Source organism: Excalfactoria chinensis, chromosome Z (genome assembly GCF_039878825.1).
Source record: "Excalfactoria chinensis isolate bCotChi1 chromosome Z, bCotChi1.hap2, whole genome shotgun sequence".
Lineage (NCBI taxonomy): Eukaryota > Metazoa > Chordata > Aves > Galliformes > Phasianidae > Excalfactoria > Excalfactoria chinensis.
The window spans coordinates 9,493,546-9,512,649 of NC_092857.1; the positions used below are offsets into that span (position 1 = coordinate 9,493,546).

Genomic DNA, 19,104 nt, shown 5'->3' on the forward strand with positions numbered 1-19,104 from the left:
TATTATCAGAAGTATTTTAATAGAATTATCTCCAAGCCTAACACAGCCTAAAACATTGTTTACTAAAATAGTGACAACCATTTAAACTGCCTTGGCAATGTTAGCTCTCATTCTATGAAAAGCGAAGAGTTTACAGTGGGAAGCAGCACACTGCAACAGAATTTGGTATGCGACACAAACCAGTCAATTTACCTGCATAACATACATGTTTCTGAGAGTTTTTATTTCAGGCTAATCTTTTCTGGTCAACAAACTGTAAAACAGAATACATTCCTGGAGAGCATCTCTTAAGATAGTCAATGCAAAAGCAGTTCTCCAAGAATATCCAACTGGACAATCTATGAGAAGTAAATGAGTTCAACCTAGAAACCTGTTCTTAAGTGACACTGATCAAGATGCAAATTTTGATACATCCACTGATTAGTACTGTCACCTTGCAGAAGGGTTGTATTAACAACCACGGGAATTACTGTGATCTCTTCATTTGTTCTTTTAAAGTAACCTTGCTGTTATCAGTGTTACCTAGGCACATATAACTGTTAAGTCTCATTTAATAAAGTTCAGACAATTTCTAACCAACCACCAGTAGGTGGCCAGAAAAAATGGATTTCTTTATACACAGTTAAAACAAACAAACAAGAAAGACCTAGCATCTAGAATATGGATTCTACCAATAAAAAATTAATATGAACAAGAAATTCCTTTAGAAAAAAATATTCCACCTCCAAATGACTAAACCTCAGAAAATTAAGTTTCTGGAGGGATGTCATGGTCCATGCACGTGATGTTATGATTTGCAATATTGACAGCAACATTACAAAACCATGACAAGGGACAACATACATTCCCTCTAAATACACAAACAGCAGAAAACACTGCTGCTTGAATAAGTCTACACTTAATGTCAGTAACCTTCTCTTCCAGAACCTGTATACGCACTTCAAAAAGACTCATTCAAAAGAACATTACTCACCCAGCTTGGAAAATCAGACCAAGTTGGAACACGCTGACAGAGGTCACGAAGAATACGAATGATAATCACACAGGATTGCAGACCATTAGCTCTAGCCTTGAGAACAATACAAAATCAAATTAATCAATCCCAGCACCAACAGCAAATATGACTTGTTGAAAGCCTAAAACACCACTGTTCAATGGAAGCTCAGATCCAAGACTGAAACAAATCATTTTACAAGTTTACTCCATGAGCTGCCATTTACAGCAGTATTTTATACTGGGTTAGTAATTTAAGGTGGTAGAAGTCAAAGTGCCCAGGTTATACAAGAATAACATTTCTTGATCCCCTGTACACTTTGACCCATGTTCACTTGTAACAATAAATACAGTATCTTTCTATATTAGAAATAAAAAGGATAAAGTAAAGGTCTAAGAAGTAGGTATAGAGACTGAAAGGTCAAGGGAATCTGTTTGGTTTCTTTATCGTGCCTTTGCCAGAATGCAAAGTCACTAAACCAAACAGTTGCTTCTCACCTTTCATTCCCTACACTCAATGCACTTAAAGAAATAGGAAAAAAAGTCTTAAATCTAAACACAAAGCTTTAAACACATATTCCATTATTTAAAGCAAAGTTACTCTGCAGCCTTATGGAATATATAACAAATATACAATATATGATCACCCCAAGCGAGTCAAACTTTCAACATCGCCTTCTCAAAGACCAGAAAAAAAAAGTCATGTCAAATGAGTCATAACTGCATAAAGCAGTTCCTTCATACTCAACCTTCTACATTTAAATTTAGGGACCAGAAAAATATCAAGTATTATTAGCATGAACAACGCTGAGTGTTTTCAGACAATTAAACACTTATAATGCAACTGAACTTAATCTCTCATAAGGCTACAAGAAGAAAGTAAAATGATGTTCCGAACCTGGAACCACTTAGCGTGGCGTAGAGCAGCCAGAGCGTCAAGGCATTTTTGCCTGTCCAAGACGTCCGGTGGGTCTTTCACCATACCCGAGGTTACATCTAAAATGGATTGAATTGGCAAAATGCAGTGAGGAATGGGTGTTTGACCAGGTGAGCAAGACACTTCCTTAAAGTAGCTTCAATGTCACACGTGCCATTTGAAGTTTAAACCCTTGAATGAGTATAAATGTTCCATAGAAGGTATTCAATTAGGATTAGGGCATCAACCCAACGTGAAGATCAAGAGTGTAATCACTGTATGTTTTTGGTTACTTCCAAATGCATTGCAGATTATGCAATGCCTAGTTTCTTTGTTTAAGCTGCCACTAGAAAAATACGTATCACTTAAAATTAACTACTGAAGGAAGGATGGTTGGACACAGTGCACCAGCACAGAGAACACAAGACAGAAGGAACACAAAAATCCACTTTAACTAAGTAAAAACATTCAGACTTAAGTTTCTTGTATATTTTAACTGTCACCTGTTTTTTGGGACTTAAGACCTCAAAAGTATAAAAAAAAATCTCAGAAAAACCTAGATGTTTTGTAATGATATTGTTGTTATTATAGCTCATGAGAACATAATGATTCTGCTTTAAAAGCTGACTACAGGAACTGGAAATGCTCTTCAACATTTCCACTGCTTTCCAAGTACCCTCTCTTATTCAGACAAATTAATATCCCAATCTATGACATATATGCTCCAAAATACCCTAGTATGCAAAGAAAGGGGACTCCTTAAGACTTAGCAAAAAAAAAAAAAAACAAAACAAAAAGCAAAGCAAAGAATAGTTTAAAAACAAAGCAGAACGTCTGAAAGATAAAGACAATACAGAAGATCCTATCTGCTAAATACTCAGAAAATTAAGTGACAAGCTGACTGAGCTGACTGCTTTGTTATCTAAATGGAAGAGACCACAATGCCATTTTGGAAGTGGTTTAGTTAATGAAACGGGAACTACTGAATAAAGTGAAATTGTATCTTCAGATTACTTACAGCTGTAAGGCTATGCTGCAGTCATCAGCTTTAAAAATTAGTTTATTGTTTATGAAATTAACTATAGTGACTAGCAATATTGGTAGCATAATTAGTAATGTAACATAGGAAGAAAGAAAATGACCTCAATAGCATGCATTTCACAAGAAGCGACTATATGAAACAATATAGTTTATGGCAGCGAGACATAAATTTAGCTAAGTCACTTGTAGCGATGCTGCAGAAAGACAGCTTTGAAGCTGCCACTTACTTTACTAGAAAAGCAGAATAAATAACTGGATACTTTCCTGATGACAAGAACCTGTATACAAGCACAGTACTATAGATTCCCAATATTAGAGTTAAATTTAAGCTGAAGTACTGTATTTAGATTTACGCATTTTCATATGATAGTCTTATTGCTCTGAGCAGAATTAAATAGAAAAGTATTTCAAAGTAAGAACCAGGTTAAGAAGAATATTGTTATCTTCTCACAAAAATACAAAAATTTAGGGACCACGTGTTAAAGTGGAAAGAAGGAACTAAAAAAGGTATTTACAGAGTAAATGAACACATTTAAAGTGGTATTTAAAACAAAACAACAACAACAACAAAAAAAAAATAACCAAACAAACAAAAAGTGAAACCAAACCCCAAACCTAAGCAAGCAAGGTGCCAGGTAAGATAACTGATGAAACGAGCACAACTTGGATAATAGAGACAAGAGGTACACTAAGAGAAAACCTACAGAAGAAAAGAGTGGCAAAGTAAGGCTGAGAAATTTAAAGCAGAAGCATGGTTTTGGTGGGCCTCATCGTTCATTTTCATTCTTCTAAAACTAATATGCAGTGAGGTGACACTGCAAATTTTCAGCACAGTTCACTGCATTATTTTAAACTCTACTTAACTTCTAGCTCTCAAAAACTCTCAAGTTGGAAAACAGTCTTAAAAAAAAGTATCACACTACCAACTGCGCAGAAGAGAATCCTCTCAATGCTAGGAATGTAAATCTAAAATGTGCTACCAGTATAAAAAGAACATATGGATACCCTTGAAACTTAAGAAGACTGTGAAAGTCAGAAGTTGCCAAGGCACCTCTCACACTGAGCAAATACTGACTGGAAAAAAAAGAAGGAAACTCTTGTAATGTTTAATCTGTGGATTTTTGCATCTGTTTCACATTATAGGATTAACCCCTTAATGACTATTTAACTAAATTCAGACCCCCAGCCTACCACCCTGTTACACTAAGGCGCAGAGTTAATTTACAAAACTCAATCACAAATTCTCACCCTATGTGACATATTTATAGCTAGTCTAAGTATAAGGGGTTAATCTTCAGTTAGACATGCCGTGTCCACACTACTTCTTCATTAAAAGTTAACAGGTATATCAATTTCGTGGCATTATTATGCGAAATACATATTACCCAGTCAACTGTTTCAAAACTAGTGTGAACACTGCTTAATTCTAGGAGAGAGACAAGGACAAAAAGAAAAACAAAACAAACAAAAAATAAACACAAAGTAACAGTAGATGCTAGGACGATGCATCCAAACCCCCTTTCTTTGTGATGTATGGCAGGTGTGACAGTGAGCTTTTGAAAACCTTGGTCAAAAATCCTTCCGATGTCTTGGCAGCAACCCCTGACAGGAATCAAGTCTCTCTGCTAGAAGGCTTTGGACCGGGGCTGTTAGCTAAGGATAAAAAAACCACGCGCACACACGTATGCTTTATAGATATGGACACTTTGCTTGCTGAAGGAAAGATTCCACAGCAGGGGTTAGAACACTTCAATTATATCAGATTTGGGAAACTGTCAAACGCAGAACACTGTAAAGAACAGTAGCTATGCGGTTAACAATTTTATTTCACACCGTATTGTTTTATCATGTAATAGGATTATTACACATCACACATAATTCTTCTCCATGTGTAAGTCTCAGTCTCATCTTTACTCAAACTGGTTCTTCCGGTAAAGCCTTCCTTATCACCTGAACTAGCTCCCCAAGCGAGCTAAAAAAAAGAAAACTTGTAACCGTTGTTAAGACACAGAGCATGAGAAGCTGCAGTAAGAAAAAGAACACAAAACACGCACTGTTATAACTCTGCAGCAAGTAAGCAGCAGTCTTCATAATAAGGCCTTCTTTGCTGCAACAATTTGCAATTCAGTCTTCTGTTTTCTCTTGTTTCGAGAGTGAACTTTACTGAACATCTATTTCATACTGCTCAGTGTCTTGGAGAGAAATCTAACTTGATTTTGCTTGCCCAGAGGCAGTACTGCATTCAGCAGTGAATAAACTCACAGTGATCATTTTAAGTCAAGAGTGGGTCAGACAAAAATACAAATTTGTTTCCTTCTGGAGGCATCAGATGAGGAATTAATTGTAAGCATCTTACTTTTATTTTTAGCTTGTATATTATTTTAGACCACAAGCAGTTTAACTGCAATTGAGTACTGTGGCAAAATCAATACTGCACTTTTTGCATAGTACATTAACATGGTGTTTAAGGTTAAATTCTTTTAACCATTATCTGACTTAATAATCAAAGCCATTAAGTGAAAGTACTCTTTATAAACTTAAGCAATATGCAAAGTCAGATTGAACACAGACCAACCAAGAGTCACGCTGCATTTAAGATCGCCAAATCCTGAGTAGTACTGACTGGTTGTGACAGTCTACATATAATGCACTTATAGCTGGGTATGACAGGTGCAGCTTAGAAATTATGTACAGAGCATTCTTAACTACTCTCCAGAAGTCATCCGAACTACAGGAGACAACTGGAATTTTCTCTGATTACACTTTGTTAACTCAGTTTGCTTATGACACACTAGTCACAGCTACAGAACTTAACTAATGCAGGATAAGAACCTCAAATATTTTAGAGGACATATAATAATGAGATAAAATAAAAGCACAACTGTAGCTTATATAAACACGTATATGCACAAGCACATTTATACATAAACATGGACATTTTTTCAACCTGCATGAGAAGCATTAAAATAACCTCAGACTTCCTATTTGTAGGTTCACTGTCCAGAACCCTGTTTGCCATGATGTCTTTCAACAATGAAAGTACAGGATTAAAAGGAAACAAACTTTAATTTTATCTGACCCGTAGACAAAAAGAACCAATGTACTGCAGACATTAATCATGCTTGTTGGCTTAAAAGCTTTTGGAGCTTTGAAAGTGTTACAGAATAGACCCTAAAGCAACACTGCTGGCACCAGAGAAACTGTGGACTTCAGAAACGTAAATTGATTTACGAACACCACCTTCTTCTTCAGCTCAATGACAAGCTGTTTCTTACTGTACTAGTCTGGGTTTGCCAGTTGGATATAAGACTTATTATAATACCAGAAGCCTAAAATGTACTCAAAAAGCACTACAGACCAAAAATGCAACCTCAGAGAGCTGGAAAAATTGCACTGTCTTTTAAAGTCAGAAGTGCTATTACCATCGAAGTATTACACAAGTGCATTTTAAGTGCCAATGCTAATTGGAACGTGTAAGTGATGGTAATACTGATCCAGTTTAAATCCAAACCCACATGATTTGGTTTTCTAAAATGATACAATCTTTCTCTGAAGGCAAGACTGCTCTAGAATGCAGTTTATAGCCACTTGCTATAGAATGCTTAGTTTTTCACTTAATCAAAATGAAGAGGGGAAAAAAATTGTCAAGTTTGTACCTTTTCCAGAAAGCTGAGGTTGGACATAAAGTTAGAATTTAAAAAAATTAAATAAATGCATCAGTAAGTATTTATTTTAACCAACTGTTGTCTACCAAGACTGGTTGTTGAAAAACAAGGTTTCAATCAGTGTTGTGCCAGCATGTTACCTTCCAGGACCTTAATGCCATCTTAAGCAGAATAGATAAACATATCAAAATACATAGGAGAGAGGTAATATCTTTAACAACTTCCCAACCTCCTTCCCTCATGTTCTCCTCCCGAATGACTGGAGATGTCAGTGTGATAGTAACTTGCATTTTGGGTTCCACACATGAATTTAAAATTATTGCTGCTTCTGGGACTGCACACTTGATATCGTATTTCTCAGGACTTATTACCTAAATATTGGGAAACAGAGATTTCTATTAGCAGATGACCAAGGCAAGTACGGAGGAGAAACTGGACTTCAACATATGTTTTTTTAACAGAAAGACAGAAACGCAGTAATAATTATACAACGCATATACATGTATTTTCAAAGGAGTCACAGTATATTCAATTAAAAAGAGATTTATAAACATAGATATGTATATATAGATATGGACTTACACTGTTGCCAAATCATTAATGAAAATACACAGCAGTCAACAAACACGCAAAAGAAAAGGCACTACTCATAAAGGGAATTCACATGCAAAGTACGTTACATAGCATGAATCTTAAAAGCATTTAGAATGAATCCTCACAGCCACCTGAACTGTGAACTGGGTATGTCTCCCGTTTGAACACAGCAGCCTCAAAGCTACAGTGGTTCCTCTCCTTCCAGCTCTCACTTTTACAGGCTGAGTACTGCTAGGGAGATTCTTTACTTAGCTGTCGTAGCATCCTCAGGTTGGAACAAAGGGCCAGATAGACACCCAGGGTAAATGTTACAAGAACAAAATGGTTATTCCAAATTGCTTCTTGCTACTAGATTTAATAGCTCTACTTCAAGAAGCAACAGGCACATCAGTCACCGCCTTCGACAACCTAGAGGTGACTTCTTCACACAGACAGACCAAGATGTACAAATTTTTATCTTCTTGTTTTGCTACTTTGAATAGGACCCGATATTATTTCCTAATTAATCTGATCCTGCTGATACTTCTACTACGGTACTGATTGTGCCATCCAATTCACTGAATTATACTGACACACTGATGCTATGGCAGACTTGGTTTCAGTAGGGATCAGTGGAGCTAAAGAGTTCATTTTCATATGCAAATATTTCATATGAATTCCACTGAACAGTCTAAAACTGAATGTTTGATTTGGAAATTTTTTTGTAACTAAAAAGATACAAGTCTTATTTTCTTAACTTACTTGTGGAACCTCAAAGCATACACACTGAAAAGAGATAGGCATTAATTCAGAACTTTGACCTTCATGTAGCAAGCTTCCTATAACACTGCAGTAACAGGAATTCTTCCCCTGCTTCTTTTTAACTGACAATTAAATAAAATCTATTAAATGATAATCGATACTACATCACTAACATCTAGAAACTTGTAAGCTCACAATATGCAAAAAGTAAAACATACAGTGTGGTCATTGAATTCATATTGAAACACAGAAAATCAAAATAAACTATGAGCTATCAAATACAGCAACCAGCTTGAAGAATATGACTTATCCCATGAAGAGATACATGGTTTGTATTTTAGTGGTATCATCACATAAAAATCAAATAAAAAAAAATCTCAGTTCTACTTACTGCAAGTTGTTTGGGAAGACTTTCAGCAATACGACAGAGTAATGTCTTTGAAGGCTTCTCAGCACATAACAGAACAAGATTCACATTTCTGTCTCCACGGAGCAGCAAGCCTTTAGCCAAAACACCTACCCGCAAAACTCCTTTCAAAGCTCTGTGAAGTAAATTATAGTTAAAAGCTGCATTCAAAGTAGAATTAAAACTTCAAAATGAATCCTGAAGATAGAAAAATGAAATAAAACAGGAATGTCCCTCACACATTTGAGGACACGGCCATTATCAAAATTTGCTACATCAAAACCTTACAGTAACAGGATCCCTGGAAGCACTGAGAACAATCTGAGGAAAAATAAAGAATGACTTCTAGAAACAAAAGATGAATTTCTCAAAAAAATAAAAATACCTGTCTTTACTGCCATCTTTTTTGTCCTCTCCCTCTTTGCTCTTATTTTTTTCATTGTCAGTCATGTTGTCAGAAACAAGTTTCAAAGCACGCTCAGTAATAGAAACGATTTTTTGGACTGCCTGAAGTTCCTCCTCCGTTGGATATATTGCTGCGTGTTTGGTCATCACATAGCGGTCATCTGAGGAGTCAGGGCGCCGTAGAGGCTAAACAGATGAGAAAGTGTATTTCAGAAATATTTCACAGAATATTCAAACCTCAAATCATTAAATGCAATAAAACACAAACTATGTCCTTAACAACTAATATTCCTCACAAGCAAACTGTGGTCTTGCTGAGCATGAACTCACTCCATAACTTTCAGATGACTGATAAGGTACTAACATGACAAACCTCAAGATAAAGTCATATAGTGGGTTTACTGATCTCAAGGCAGAGAAGGACCCACCACTAAAGGAGCTCAAAAATAGGAGGAAGACCAACTTTTTACATGGTCTGATAGTAATAGGACAAGAGGGAATGACTTTAAACTAAAGAGGGGAGGTTTAGATTACATATTAGGAGGAATTTTTTCTACACAGAGTGGTGAGGCACTGGCACAGGCATTCAAGGCCAGGTTGGATGGAGCCCTGGGCAGCCTGATCTGGTGGGTGGCAACACTTCCCACAGAATTTGTGTTGGAACTGGATGGGCTTTAACATCCATTCCAATCCAAACCATTCCATGATTCTACAATGATTCTAACCATCCACTGGGATTGATGCTCCAGCCACTTCTTACTCACACATCTGTCCACATTCACAAAACGTTTTGGGTTGGAAATGATCTTTAGAGATCAAGAAAATTATGTTCTATAATGCATTTAAAGAGAAAGTAATACACAAATCCATAATGACACGTGTTTCATAAGATTTAGTATTTGTCTTTGAGACAAAACCTCCTTCTTATAAGGACTTATGTTGGAAGACAGATTCACATAGAAGTTTTTGTTCACTATCCAAATACTTTAGTAGGAAATACTGGAGACAATGCAGCACTGCATAACTTACAGTCTTTAACTGTGCCTCTTGGTAAATAAGATTTCACTTTTTTTCCTCTCTTAAGTTAAGAAACTCACAGCTGGCCCTTGGGGCTGAGGAGGCATTCCTGGTCTAACCCCCAGCAGGCCAAGAGGTCCTGGAGGACCATGAGGATATCCTCCATCTGGTATTCTACGACGGTCATCCCAATGATGCTGCTCTTCCTCCATTCTCCTCCAGTACATGTCCTCTTCATATCGCCTGAAGTGCATCAAACAAAGCATTCTCTTTACATAACCATAAGCACTTCCAAACACTGTAATGAATTCCTGGATGTCCTCTCTAACCCATTTCTAGTAGTCATCTGCAAATAGCAGGAAACTCCAGAAGGTAAATAAAAATGAATGGCTTTTTGAAAGTCAGACTCTTTACAGCAAAGTAATTCTAATAAGTCTACATTTCTCAGAAGGACTAAGCACTAATAAACAAAAAACCCTAGAGGGTCAGCAACTGTTTAATTCAAAACAAGGCAGAACAGAGCTCCCATAACAAACAAAAGCACCAGCTCCAGAGGCACCAACTAGTTTTAGATTAATTTCACTGCAGCTTTGTCTCATTTACCTCATTTCCATCCTCCAGCGTTCTTCCTCTTCTCGCCTTCTCCAGTATTCTTCTTTCTGCATCTGTTTCCTCATCTTTTCTTCCTGAATTTTTCTTGCTCGAATGCTGGGCTTCACTTCTACTTGCAGATCTGGGTTTACTTTTTTCTAGTTTAAAAAAAAAAGAAAAAAGAAAAAAGAAATAAGGAAACGTTGGTTTTCCTCTCATCATCTCACTGTTAAAAGTTTTTGTGGAATGTTTAACACACGTTACTTGTGTACAATAACATCAGGAGCAATTAAATACAGTTTTAGAACTACATGGAGTAGTTAAAAAAAAAAAAAGATGTTTCCACTACTCTGAAGAAATAATGTATTACAAACAGCATGAATTCCTTCTTTGTTTGCCTCAAGAACCAAGCAACTGAATATGAAAATGCTTCATGTAATACCTAATAATTTGCTGTTCATTCTGTAGCTGGATGACTACTCCGTAGCCAGAAAAAAACCACTTCCTCCCTACTACTGTGTGCTTCCTGATACCCTGTTCCTGAAAGAACACATACATAAATTACTGAAAACATTTTTCTAGTAATTCTTTTGTCGTTTCCAAGGTTATTCAGGCCCATTAAATCTCCAATAACCACAGCAGATTCTTCTTACATAATTTTATAATGACCAAAATGCATACTGTACATCAGTCTCTCTCGAATTGTGACTAAAAAAGTGGCCTACGTTTGTTTCTCATGTCTCTCCAAAAGGTTCATGTTGTCTACCCTAACAAAACTATTCAGCAATGCTCTTTTACAGTGTTTGAAATTAACAGTAAGCAACACAGAAGAACCTTCACGTTGTTTGCATACATTGTACCATATTTTAACATTGCAAAAGTTCCCAAATACAGTATTCAAAATGTTAAAAAAATAAAAATAAAAAATAAAAATGCATTTTCAGTCTGCTTAACATATTTAAAAGCTAGAAGAAAAATCAACTAGAAGGTGAATGCATTTCTCTACCTTTTCATGTGCTGTTTTCTCAGAACACTTAATTTGGTAATCCTAAGTCTAAGACCATGCAATTAGTCAGCAGACATCCGGTACATTTTTCGATTGAAGCATAAGCATTTCTACTAACCTTATACTGGAGTCTGTGCCTCCTTCCTTTTAAGTGCATCTCCTTGGCATTAGGGTCATTAAAACTGCATTCACAAAGTTTGCAGTGAAAGCGGATCACCTTTCCTTCATCATTTCTTACCTGGAAAATAAAATTTTAACATGTGTTTTTGTGGATTTTGATTTTTAAACCCCAAACTGATGCAAAAATGATTTTCATTCAGTGATACTGGACACTGTCTGATTTCAACACACATTAAAATGATTGTTTAAACACTAACTGAAATAAGACGAACTAGATCTTTCAGTTCTGTCAGAGACACCACTGTGCTTGGTTATGAAAAGAGTTCTTCCATTCAAAAGAATTGTCAGCTTCAAACCTGAACATGAACATACTGAGTTGAAGTCAGTAATTGCAAATCTGCAAAACATAACATCAGATTCTGATCCTATGCACTTCATCCCACCAACACTGCATAGAGCCTCACTAAGCTTACAACAAAAACACACAATACAATAATGTAAGTACATAAACAAGCCTTTTCAGGTTCAATGCTTGGTATCATCTGAATTTTTTTATTTTTTTTTTTACCAAAATAGCTAAAAAAACCCATCACAAATTGTCATATTAATACCTCCTCCACATAGTCATGTCCCACCGGCTGGACATCACTTTGCAAGGCAGCAAGAGTTGTAGGAGTCACTGGTTCAGCTGCTGTGTCTGCTTTCACTTCCTGTGTTTGTACTGTGGCAGTAGGAGTAGTTTTAACACTTTCAGCTGATTTCATTTCTTCCAGTTTACTTCCTGTTGTCTGAAGCTTATTGCCACCTAGAAATCAAAACATTTCAATTTTTAGCTTTCATCAAACGAGAGTATGATTACACGTGATATGCAGACTGGAGACTTTATTTACAAGTATCAGTGTCCTGGGCAAAGCATTAGAAGTCATAAAACTAATTAAAACTTTAGTGTGCTTAAATTACAATTAAACAGGGTTTTGTTTTGAATAAATATATTTTAAAATATCTAAGTTACTTCAACACTTAATATCACATTTTATTTTAGCATGAAAAACCTTACTGCATAAATGCAACTTATGTAACAGAAGTTACATAAGAAACTGCAATTTTCATCATTTTCATGCCTTCTCAAAAGCGACAGAAATTAAAGGGAACAGCTTAGCAAAGATACCGTAATGATCTCTTTTCATCATCAGATACTATTTTTGGAAATGGATGAAAAAAGTAATTAAAACCATATGTTTGTGTAAGTAAAGGTACTGTGCTCTCGCTGTTGCAACTGCATAGAGTCTTTCTTTCAAGAGCAGGATAAGCTTATTTTGGAACAACTGCTTCTCATTTCTGAATGTCTGTCATGCTCATTACAAAAGTTTCCATGCTACATTTCCAGTACTACAAGGATGTTCTAGTTGCCCAGTTACCAACTACCAATGTGCTTTAACAGCCCAGGCTATAAACTGAAATTAGGACCAGATGGACTATAAACTGCCGTACTCCAGAAGCTACTACACTCTTATGAAGTATACAGAAGCTTCCAGGAAAGACAGAGACAACAGGACAGAAAATATCAACTGTGAAGCAAAACTTTTATATACATTTTTATTTTCACTTATCAGTAATTCTCCTAAATACAACAAAGTTATTCATGCATAGTTAACTAAATACATTTGTATTTGCTAAAGTAAGATCTTAAAAAAAAAACAACTATGGAATAGGTTAGGTTTCAAAATAAAGACTGACTTCTGTACTTGCCAACAAAGTTTATTTTCGGTGTAGATATTTTCTTTACTGCTATATTAGCAGCAGTTGAAGATGTTTTGTTGTTGGACGCTGTGTTAAGTGGTGTGTTTGCCGTGGGAGTAAGAATTTTCACCGCAGAGGATGCAACGGAGGAGTTCACAGTACTGCTGCTAGTTGCTATGCTTGAAGCAGAGGCAGCTGGTTTGGAAGCAGATGTGGATGTTGAGGAAGTAGCCTGGGTAACCACATTTGGTTCAGTTGAAGGAATGGGTTTGCCAAGTTTTGTGTGCAATTTTACTACCTGTAAGAATAAAAATAAATTCGTATCACCTACCTGGAAAAACTAGAAAAAACAAGCCTATAGCTTATGGAAGCTGTAATAAAAACATGAATGTAACACCAAAGAAAAAAATAAATCAGTAACTAGAAAGTTAGTTACTGCTTCTTAACAAAAAGTGACCTCGGTACAAAAAGGATGGAGATAAAAAGCTTTTGTCATCTGAAACAAGGTAATACTTAACCATCATTTCAGATCGCTTATTTTCATCACAAATCTATATATTTACTTCAAAAGCTATGTTGAAATAAGAAAACAGAAAGCCAATAAACTGACAAGACAGTAACACAGCAGGAAGTGTTTTGCTCAGACTGTTTCTATGTCACAGCTTTGCTGCCTGGTTGTTTTTCTTCTCTTCAAAACATGTGGTACATTAAGCTATTTTGGTTCCAAATATCATCTGTAAATAAAAGTGATTTAATTCAAATTCAGGAGCGTTGCCTTTTTTGCTCACTACCTTTTAAGAATATTGAAAGAACTGCCAAATTACCTAGCAAATTTGTAGAGATTCATTAAGGAGAGGTTGTTTCTTTTTAATTTCTGTTTTTTGTTGTTGTTGTCTGTTTTTTTTTAAATGCAGATCTGCAGAGACAATTAAGGAGGATGTGAGAGGAGTATTTTCAGTGCTCCCTAAAATTCATGGAAAGCAAAGAGGCAGGTGATCACCACCTGAGAAACAAATGTAGGGGGTTCCTAAGAACCAAATACACATGATGAAAGCTGAAGATTAAGGAAGATTTGAAAACAGCACAAAAAGTCTGCTTTTATCTACACCTGTAGATGATGATAATATGTATACAATAGCATACATACACTTTTCCCCTTTGTTCTTATTTTTTAAGTAAATCCTATTCCCCATCAGAATATAGACATATTGTCAGGTAATAGTGGAAGTTAAAGCAGCTCTTCAAATGACTTTCTGTAGTAGAACAGACAAGATCATTCATAGCGTACCAAATTAATAGATTTAGATTTCAGATGAAATCCTAAATAAATAGTGGCTAGTGACTACCTACAGGGAAGAGAAAGCTACATCCAGATGTATGGGGACAATAAGTAACACATCTCATGTACTTCTTGACTACTTAGCATAACCCAAAAACTTAACATCTCAATGCATTTATAAAAGAAAGAACACTAGACAAATCAATTTAAATTGTACTAACAACTAGACTAACAAAAAAATTATTTAGAAAACTTTTAAATTATAGAAACACAGAAGCATAAAATAGCTTAGGTTGCAACAGGCCTTAAAGCTTCCACCCCCCAGCTACAGCAGGGCTATCACCCACAATATCAGGCAGCCCAGGGACCCACCCATCCTAGCCCTAGACATTTCCAGGGATGGGGCATTCACAGCTTCTCAGGGCAGCCTGAACCAGTGCCTCATCATTCTCTGAAAACAGTTTGTTGCCAAGATTTAATCTAAATCTCCTCTCTTTCACTTTTAAACCATTCCTCCTCATCCTCCTATCAAACTGTGTAAAAAGTAGGTCTCCCTCCTGTTTATAAACTGACTTTAAATACTGGAAGACCATAATAAGATGTCTCCAGAGTCCCTTCTCTGGGAGGAACAAACCCAACTCAGTCAGCCTTTCCTTGTAGGAGAAATGCTTCAGCTCTCTGCGAACCTCGGTGGCCTCCTCTGGACCCACTCCAACATTCCATCCACTACTGCATGGCCAAATTCAAACAGGGGTCACACGGGTTCACAGTGCAGTACTCCAGAATTCATACCTTAATGCACACTTACCGTTTTCTTTTTCCAAATACTCATTATAAAGTCTATTACAGGGCACTGTTCTTGCTCTCGTATTTTTCTTTGCGAAAAATACCGAGGAACAATGAGCAAGACAGCTACGTAAAAAAAAGTCTTGGAAAGAGTTAGGAAGGACATGCCCTTGCTCAAACTCATCCCTACCTTATTCAAAATCTTCATCCTATAATTTTCAAACTTTCCAAAACATCCTTTTCCCACTGATGCAGAGGTAATATTTTTCCCCCCTTCTCCCAGCAAAGCCTTTTCTGATAGTGAGGTCAAAGGCATGTTTGAAACAAATATTTTAAACAAAATTATTCAGATTGAATTGTTTCTGCTCATTTTTCCCCCCTGAGATGAGGGGTAAAATATAAAAACGTCAAGAATAAGAGAAAGTTCTTACTTTCTGATGCTTGGCTCCACGGATATGGGCAGCATATGCATCTGCTCCTGTACAAGACACATCACAAAGCTCACAGCGCAACTGATTCTGAGTTCCTCGAGCAGAAGTGCTACTGCTATTGGTGTTCTGGGATGCTTTTAACGCTGCTTCTTTCTTCTTGTGTTTCTGACCTTCTAAGTGTTCTTTGTAAGTCTGTTTAAACAAATAATACAGACACAGTGAGCTGCCTTTATATTGTTTGTCCCTCATTTGTGTAAACACATAGTATAGAACACAGCATAAAATACATGTCTTATATAAGAAACTGCTGGCATGCTGAGCATTTCTTTCATACAACAAGCTCTAAGGCATAAGCAGACCACTTGTAAGACTAAGACATTTTCTTCTCCTCCAATACAAGTCCACTTTTACAGGTAATACTATCTGAGCATTCTACTCCTCAGTGTTCAAGAGATACGGGATTGAAAACTTGATACAATCACAGAAGTTTATCTCAGCTGCAGTTTCCTGCATTGCACAGAGTAATTCTAAGTTTTGAATTTTTCATCAACTTGTATGAAGGCAATGTATTCTAAGAACTAAAAAATCAGATTCAAATAAAGGTAGCACAGAAAGCTGTGCTGAAAATGAAATGCAGAAGTTGAGATGTGCTCCTGTACTGACTGACAGTGGCAACCCAGGAAATAATGGGAGATTCACTTAAATATCTGTATAGCCTATCACACGCAAACACAGCATTATTTGTTATCTACTTCTTATACGCTTGGATCTGCTGTGAAACTAAACTGGGATGATGGAATACAACAAAGAATACATTTTCAGATTTATCACTATTTATCATTTTTCATTTATCATTTATTCAGGAGTTCTGAAGAAAGTATTTTCTAAGAAATTTGCTGTGCTAAAAAAGCAAATCAAATTCAAAGTTCAGAATACTTCTGAGTCTGAAATATAGCTGCCGCCTCTCTGTACAAGCTAACAGAATGCACCTTTCTAATTTCTCATGGTAATTCTGTAGCATTTTGATTATTTATTATTTATTATAGTTAACAAATATTCTTGAAGGAGTCATTCTTTTTAGCTGCAGAAATTTTGACAAAAATGTATAGCAGAATATTACATAATACAGGTACCTGTGGTCCAGCACAGCTGATCTTACAAACATCACAGTAGTGGATCTGGGGTGGTTTGGGAGGTTGTTTTGGTTTCAGTTGCTTGTTTTGGAATGGTGCCTTTTTAGTAAAGGTGGTCCCTGTCCAAGCGGCTGTTGCTGCTGCAGCAGCAGCAGCTGCTGCTGCCTGTTTCTGTTGCTGCTGCTGCTGCTGATAATAGGATGATGCAGCTGAATACACTGCAGCCTCATAGCCAGAGTAAGAGGTACCTCCAAGATCAAAATAAAATAAATATTACATCGCTGTACATAATGTATCTATTACACAACATGCAAATTACAAGCACGCATTGTAATAAAACTGAGGAAGCAGGGCAGAATATAAACAATGTACTGAGATCTTGTTAAGCAGCTTAGGTTTTTCTTAATGTCTCACAAAACACAAAAACATAACATACAACTTTTTCAGAAACATAATTGACTTTTGACACATCTATGCAACGCACGGTTATGTTGCTGGGTATAACCAGCATCCCTAAAGAGTATGTGAAAATTTCTGGTATATCCTGTAGGTCTCATTATGATGTAACAAGAATAAAATATTTATCAATGGACAGCTGAAGTAAAGTCTTCCTGAACCAGATTTACAGTTCAAGATTCGAGATGAAAAGGAAGGCAGAGATTATGTAGAGAAAAAAGGGAAAAAAAAAAATACAAAAAATATAACACCTTCCATTATCATGTTCTACTTCAGTGACTTAAATTGTTTTAGTGCAAAGTTGCTGGCCTGCTAAGACTTCTGCAGCACACACCATGTATGCACTCCTTGACTGCTGCCACTGAAGTTGAATAAGTCAAGGAAAGTGGGCTTTCATACCTTTGAGCCATTTTTCCCATAAACTTTCTACATCTACTGGTGCAGTGGAATTTCAAGGTCACAGCCTGAACCAATGGGTGTGCTATGTGAGTGCACAGGTGCCTGGAGCGAGGATGGGGTCTGGGGCCATCCCTTCTGTCTCCACAACAATTTCCATGCAATCGGAGTCTGAGCAGGTCCCCCTTTTCTCTGCTCTCCTCCCTGGTGGGCAACGGTATGAATGGAGAAGGGCCATATTCCTCAGCTCATCCTTTCTCCAGACTATTACTGATGGGTGAGCTAATTTCTTTTTGATATCCTTTCTGATATTTTGACGATTTTCCTATAGTGCCTATTTCTCAAATAAAGGCTCTGTCATTGCCTTCATTAGTTCTACAACTGGCTCAACTATTTTAATCCTCTGATCAGGTTCTGTTTTGAGAAAATCCCTTTAAAATCCCGATTATAAATGGGAAAGAAAAAATAAAAATGTTCAAACTAGCTATAATATGCCAGATTGCCAATTACTGAAGGAAAGATGATTGGTATTTCTCCCTGGTTTTGTGTTTGCTTTTCCTCCAAAGCACCGATTAGTCTTCTGTTTTGGTTCAAAACAACCCAGACTTTTAAGATTTATAATGGATCACTCCTCCCTGCCACTACAACTGTTGTTTCATGGCATCACGCTTCCTTCCAATTTCCCTGGGTTAATATTTGTGTGGATGTGTCTCCTTCTTTATTCCCCTTTCCCCTCATCTTTTCACTAAATCTTATGGCAAGTCTCAACACACTGTCAGTATCCTGTATATTTTCAAATGAGACAAAGTAGGTATATTCAAGCATCGAATCTCTTTTAAAGACAGATCATTATATTAGCAAAATATTTTTATGTAAGTAGTTGATACTTCTCAGCAGACTGATGTAACTGAACAAAAAAAAAAGACTAAAATTCTGAGCATTTAAATCCTGTAACCTTCTGTAACAACTGCAAAGATCTCAGTAACATAATACGTAAAATTCTTACCAGAGTAAGTAACTGCTGTTGTACTGTATGTTGCACTTTGAGTATAGGATGGAACAACAGTAGCTGCAGCTGCTACTGGCTGCACAGTAGAGGATACTGGATATATAGAAAATGTAGTTGTCGCTGGACTTGGGGTTGCAGGTTTTATAGCTGTTACTTGTCGTGTTTGCTGGGCTTGAGTGTACTGAGTTGCTCCTTGGCTGTATCCTGCTTTCGGAGCTAATTAGGATAGAAAATAGTGCACAAACATAGACAGGCTTTAGTTGAATGAAGTGTCAACCATATTAAGTACTAATTAATGATATTTAATGGTATTCTAGGGAAAAAATTTAACAAGTGGAGGTAGCTTTTTTGGTTCATTCCTTTTGCTATATATATTTTT

General features: G+C 36.5%; 1 protein-coding gene across 4 annotated transcripts in view; it reads right to left on the bottom strand.

The window, feature by feature from the left end:
• Positions 1-19,104, bottom strand: part of ZFR (zinc finger RNA binding protein) — a 38,387-nt gene that overhangs the window by 5,009 nt on the left and 14,274 nt on the right. For 2 of the 4 annotated variants that reach the window (XR_011905972.1, XM_072359113.1), the window contains exons 5-17: positions 18,723-18,941; positions 16,865-17,112; positions 15,732-15,923; positions 13,233-13,533; positions 12,107-12,300; positions 11,494-11,613; positions 10,382-10,527; positions 9,859-10,021; positions 8,742-8,947; positions 8,342-8,492; positions 6,845-6,986; positions 1,892-1,989; positions 974-1,069 (exon numbers count right to left, since the gene is read on the bottom strand). Coding sequence is in view for 2 of the 4 variants with exons in the window: in XM_072359113.1 (XP_072215214.1) it covers positions 974-1,069; positions 1,892-1,989; positions 6,845-6,986; positions 8,342-8,492; positions 8,742-8,947; positions 9,859-10,021; positions 10,382-10,527; positions 11,494-11,613; positions 12,107-12,300; positions 13,233-13,533; positions 15,732-15,923; positions 16,865-17,112; positions 18,723-18,941 (2,276 nt within the window). In the remaining 2 variants the exon portion in view is untranslated. The remainder of the gene's footprint in view (positions 1-973; positions 1,070-1,891; positions 1,990-6,844; positions 6,987-8,341; positions 8,493-8,741; positions 8,948-9,858; positions 10,022-10,381; positions 10,528-11,493; positions 11,614-12,106; positions 12,301-13,232; positions 13,534-15,731; positions 15,924-16,864; positions 17,113-18,722; positions 18,942-19,104) is intronic. The other 2 variants (XR_011905971.1, XM_072359114.1) reach the window with 1 other exon arrangement.